General features: G+C 58.6%; 2 protein-coding genes across 2 annotated transcripts; one reads left to right on the top strand and one right to left on the bottom strand.

Annotated features, from left to right (window-relative positions):
* Nucleotides 1-607: 607 nt before the first annotated feature.
* On the top strand, nucleotides 608-2,532 carry BESB_040850 (uncharacterized protein; the record flags this gene model as incomplete). The annotated part of the gene is made up of 2 exons (XM_029362671.1): nucleotides 608-1,420; nucleotides 1,822-2,532. The coding sequence occupies 2 exons, from the start codon at nucleotides 608-610 to the stop codon at nucleotides 2,530-2,532; spliced, it is 1,524 nt and encodes a 507-aa protein (XP_029221636.1).
* Nucleotides 2,533-3,952: 1,420 nt separating this feature from the next.
* Nucleotides 3,953-5,217, bottom strand: BESB_040840 (signal peptidase subunit protein; the record flags this gene model as incomplete). Its single annotated transcript, XM_029362670.1, has 2 exons — nucleotides 3,953-4,342; nucleotides 5,050-5,217. The coding sequence occupies 2 exons, from the start codon at nucleotides 5,215-5,217 to the stop codon at nucleotides 3,953-3,955; spliced, it is 558 nt and encodes a 185-aa protein (XP_029221635.1).
* Between the last annotated feature and the right edge of the window lie 217 nt (nucleotides 5,218-5,434).

Here is a 5,434-nt window from a genome sequence, read left to right as displayed (position 1 = left end):
AACGCATATGTTTATACTCGATACCAATCCCGGGCACCGCCGCCTCAAGTCAGAATAAGGCGGTTCTCGGTTGGTGATCCGAGATCAATAAATGCTGATGAACGGGACTCCTTTCCGCGGATTCCCCGGTAGCCCTCTTCCACACAAGCATGCCTCATACGGCAATGTGGGCGAGCCGGAGGCGCTCTGTTTCATGCTGACTACATTTCAAGCAGTTCAACTCAGAAGTATGGTGCGTATCTGACAGATTGGCACGATGCTCACTCAACTTGCAGCACGTGTTGACCGTGCCCCCTAGCGGTGACCGTCACTGAGCCAGCGTCTAGCACGTCACGTTTCCTGCGAAAGCCGGTGTAACTCAGGAGAAGGTGGAACCGTTACCAGCTATTCGAGCGAGTCAGGGCTACCCTTCCACAGGTCATGAAGCAGCTTCACGTTAGTACGCGCGCCAGGTTCGAACCCGCCCTTGACCATCTCTGAGGGGCGCCGCTCTTGCGAGGATTCTTCGCACATTGTGGACGCGAGATACCCAGGCTTCGCCAACGCTTAGGCTTTTTCCGAGCCAGTCAACCGCCTGGAGACGCGCGTTCAGAAAAGTTCAGTAGCCATGAATATCCTCGCGATGCCTTGCGAAGGGGGCAGCAGCCCACCTGTGTCACCGAAATCCAAGTGCGGCCGTCCTTCGCCCGACCTAGCGTCGCTTCTCACGTTTTGTGGAACGGTGACTAGGCCAGCGGCAGAAATAGGGAGTGCCTGTCTGGCGTCCTGTCCCTCGTCGGTCCCTCCACGTCGCAGCAGCCTTCCGCACAAGAGGCGGCGCGAGGCTGGGCAACCCCCTGTTTCTTGTAGTGGCTGTCCCCCGACCTTGAACCTCCGCGAAGATGCTTCGCCGAAGCGCGCCCCTCAGGTTGGCAGCGAGGCGTCCTCTGGAGGCTCCGACGGTGCAGCCAGTGCGGTTGACCCAGTGAAAGCCGCGGAGGAGCTTACCCACTTTTGTGGTGCTGCAGCTTCGTGCGCCACTCCTGCCGGTATCCCCGCGAGTTTCGGAAGCGTTCCTTCGGGGGGGGACGCGGAGCTGCAAGAACAGTTTGGACTGCTGGACTGTTTTTTCCTTTTGATGAGTTTCTTGCCTCAGCCTGCTGACCCCCTCCTGCCAACCGACGCAGCACCGTCTGCGGACTGCGCGGCTTCAGATTTGGCTCCTATGGACGTATCCTCCCGTTTCGGTGACTTCCCAGCTACGGCCGACTTCCCACCAGACTCAGGCTGCTGCGAGTCGCTCCACTGCAGGCCACGAGAAGTCACATTTGCCGCACGGGGAGCCGACCCCTTCAGCAGAGCTGAGACGACGGCAGACAGCTGTTCCCCGCCCCTCTCCAGGGATGACGAGGGCACAGCCTTTGGCGAAACTGCTCTCCAGGTGAGGAGACAGCTCTTCAGACGTACACGAACACTGCCACATGAGATGGCGTCAAGTCTTGACTCCCAGTCTGCACACTTTCCTGACGCAGCGCTGTGCTAGCCCAACAACGAGGTTGAAGACGCTGTAATGCGGCTTCACGCTGCCACGCCGCCCAAAGAGGCGCTTCTTCTGCGTAGCGCACAGCGCCCCCGTGAACCACTCGCGGCAAGAATATACTACTATACTCGCTTTTCTACCCTTCCCTTCTGAAAAAGAGTGTTCGCAGGCGGAGGCCCGTTCGCTTTGTGCGTGTGGTTTTTGGGGGATCTGATACTCCGCCTCCTCGTAGGTTCCACATGATGAATACAGGCATCAAGTTTCCGCATATCCAGCCGTATTGCTCCCCTTTTACTCAGCAGGTCAAGCAACCTCTCTTCACGCCTTTTGGCTTGCTGCCACTAGTGACGGAGACTTTCTCCGCCAGCGTTGCTTCGGCTGCGGTGGTCGGCCCCGACGAAGACTCGCCGCGCACCGAGGGAAGCGGAGATGGGTTCACGCCAAGTTGCTTCAGGCAAAAAGGAGACGCCCTCGAACAAGGAGAGCATGCAACTCGATCGGCTGTATCGCAAGCCCCTCACTTAGTAGGTTCTGAGGGAGACTCCTATCGCCGTCTGTTTCCGTTTGTCTTCCCGATATGGTCAGCGGTCGCCGCTGCCATTGCATCTACCGGAGGGGATCCAGGGTTTCCGGCGCATTCTAACTCCTTTTGCGATATGAAATTATCACAAGAGGCCATCCGCCTGATTTTCAGAGACCTGCAACACGCCTGCTTGCCGAAGCTTTCCAGGGCGCTGTCCATGTCACCCCGCGAGGCGGAGTACGTATCCAGAGCCTTACGACGCCATGCAGAAATGATTGAGAACCTAAGCGCCGCTCACCCGTTTGCGCATTGCACCAGTCCGTACGGCTTCAGTCTCCTCTTCTGGCCCTATTTGTCTATCTTCAAGCAGTGTCTGATGAACTGTGTCATGCCGTCGTCGCTCTCGAAGTTCGAGCAAATCAGGCTGCTTCTCCTGGTGTGCAATACTCCCGAGCCTCCTCGTGCCCCCGGTGCAACTGCACCTCGCTAATAAGTCCACTTGTTTGAGCGTCACACGCTGAAGTTGGCGGTGGGCCTGGGATGGGCGGCTGCCGTGGACCCCGCTGCCCTCTGCTAAACCCCGCTGCTGGCATTCGAGCTCAAACCTCAGTGACACCGTGGCAGCGCTTGCGAGTCTCACGCATTCCAGACTGAGACACGACAAGCCGCCCCTCCGGATGCACCGAAACACGCTAGTGAAGGCAGACGCCTACCGCGAAGCCACCAAACTATGGGCCTTCACTGTGCGCGACCGTCCTTAGAGTTGCGCAGGCTTTCTGGTCCAGGCACGAACCGTCTCCCACTCCTCGGTCTTCTCTGCTGCTCACTGGTGGGAGATGGTGCGTCTCGCTCCCCACCAACAGGACCACCAGTGGTCCAGTCACAAAGTGAAGATGAGAAACCGAGTTGACTCTTCGAGAAGCGCCATCGCTTGGCAGTTTGTAAAACACGCTATGGAGGAGGCGAGACGTAGAGACCGTGCCGCGTCGCGCGCGGAGCCATGCCACTGGGCTGCCGACTACGGACTGTCGCAAATTTTGTCGTCGAAACCCTTCTACAGCATTTCACTAGAAGCCCAGAGGGTGCAGGCGATGCGAACGAGTGCCACTCTTCTTTGCAACAACTGCTGGCGCAACGAAGCGAGGGGAGCATACCGGACGGCCAATAACTGTCACTAATATTAGCCGAACACTGTATCGAGTCGCAGACGCTTCCACGAAGAACACCACACGCACTGCCACGCAGACTGCAGCACCCGTGGCCCTTTTGCGACAACCGGCAAGTCTCTGCATCTGGCGTATCGCCTCCCTGTAGCGAGCTGTCTTCTACACTCGGCCGCACCAAGGCAGGCATGCGAAGCTGCGTGTTCCACAGGAGACTTGGTCCCTCTTAACTACTGAGATGGCGGAACGCCGATCAACTCTCAGTGTGTGCTAAACGTTTCGCGACGTACTGACGTCAGCGTTTCAGGACTGCTTCACAAAAGGTGGACGCCTCAGCCAGAGCTGTCGCCTAAGCTGCGGAAAAGCGACTGGCGCAGCGGAGCGGCGCCTAGCGCGCTAGCGGCGAGACACAAGATGCGTATATCCAGAACAAAGCACACTGAGTTTTTCCCTGACGCCGTCAATGCCTGAAGCGTGTTGGTTCACTTCCAGTTTGCACCCTTCTTGAGAGTTACTCATCGCACACACTTCACTGCGAGGTAAGATTAGCATTCTCCAATCTTCACATGCATCTTCCCCCCCGCCTCCCCCCCGCCCCCCTGCGTGACGGATTCGTATCCGCAGCAAAGCCCTCTGCTGCCTGCGCATGCACTCTATGCATGCGTCATACACGGAACTGCAAAGACCCAAACTCGTACCGCGGCGCCTCCGCTTCCAGGCACCACGCGCAAGTTGAGTTACCTATTTTCACGCAGCCGGCGCCGCGCGGCCTTCGCCATTCTTCCCTGGGTTGTACCGGAAGTACGAGGACGGCAATGTGTACGTCGAAGAGGTGACGTGGCTGCTTCGGATCGAGCCGACGATGGGGTGGTACGCATACTCGAGAGAGACAGTTACAGTCCGGTTGCGGAGGCCGCGCCCGTGATCGCGCAGAGGGTAGCTGTTCATGACGCCCTCAAACTCGAGAATCGCGTCCTCGGGGTCGGTGACGATGCGATCCCAAATAATGACTTCGTTGCGCGAGTGCTTCGGCGTCTCGTAGCGGACGACGACGTAGACAAACAGCTGCTTGGTATTCCAGTTGAAACAGCTCGTCAAGTCTGCGTTGATGTTCAACGACACCTGAGCTTGCTCACCCTGTAGACAAACGAAAAAACCCAGCTCTCAGCAGAGACTGCTCACACCAGCAGAGGCACAAGTCACCAGTTTTCTCGACGATTCCGAGACCTCCAGTGCCCCTGAAGCCTCTTAACCCCTCGCGAGTAACGACAGCTGCAGCCCACTATTCTGCGCTCCGCTGAGCGGGTACGCTCTTTCTCTTCAGCACTCGCGGGCGCGACGCACGTCCCACGGCGTTCACGAATATGCATTCAATTCAACGATTAATGGAAGCTTTATGGGGTGTTTCCGCTGAACGAACTCGCTGTCAGACAAACGCGCACACCGCGATGCTGCCACGAACGGCTCTACGAAGGCGAGGCGCAGGGCGCCTGGCACCGCGGCAGACTTGCACTGGAAAACCATGTCCTCCGGTTCCCAAAGCCTTGAAGAGAGAGGGGGGGAAGTCGCGGCTGAATCAGAACGTTTTTACTACACAGTCGCCCCTGGGAAGCCTGCCGCAAGGATACTCGAATTGCGCTGGCGTGCCACCGCGGCTCCTCCACTACCGCGTTCCGCTTCGCACTGCGCAGCGCGTCTGCTGCATGCAGCCAAGTCGGAAAAAGCTGCCCGCGAGTCCAGCGCTTGATAAAGCAGCGTCGCCGATCATCCGACGGCTCGATCCTCGCACTCGGCGCGCCGCCCCGCGTGTCGCGCTCCTCTGGTGCGCTCTCTCGTGAGTTTACCTGCAATGCCTGATTGAATCCAAACTCGTAGACGTCCGCAATCGAGACCTCTCCAGTGGGCTCCGCCTGCAGGAGATGCGTCGAGAAGTGGTTCCCCAGCGCCGCAATGGCCAGGCACGCCAAGACTGTGCAGAGAACTGCATTTCCGCGATTCAAGTACGAGTCCATCTTCGCGCCCGCGGTGAGGAGGAACACACCAAATAGGCGCAGCGAAGCGAAAGGACCCCGCTCACGGAGACGTGCGCCACACCGCCGAAGGCCCGCCTTCGAAAACAAATTGCTCGGCTCGGCAGAAAAACCGAGCGGTGGATGTACGCCGCGCAGCGAGGGCTGGGAGGCTTCACGGAAGACGCACCCGAATACGCGCAGATCCGGTTGGAGAGAA

This window comes from Besnoitia besnoiti, chromosome II (assembly GCF_002563875.1).
Source record: "Besnoitia besnoiti strain Bb-Ger1 chromosome II, whole genome shotgun sequence".
Taxonomy (NCBI): domain Eukaryota; phylum Apicomplexa; class Conoidasida; order Eucoccidiorida; family Sarcocystidae; genus Besnoitia; species Besnoitia besnoiti.
This window is presented reverse-complemented; position numbering and strand designations above follow the sequence as displayed.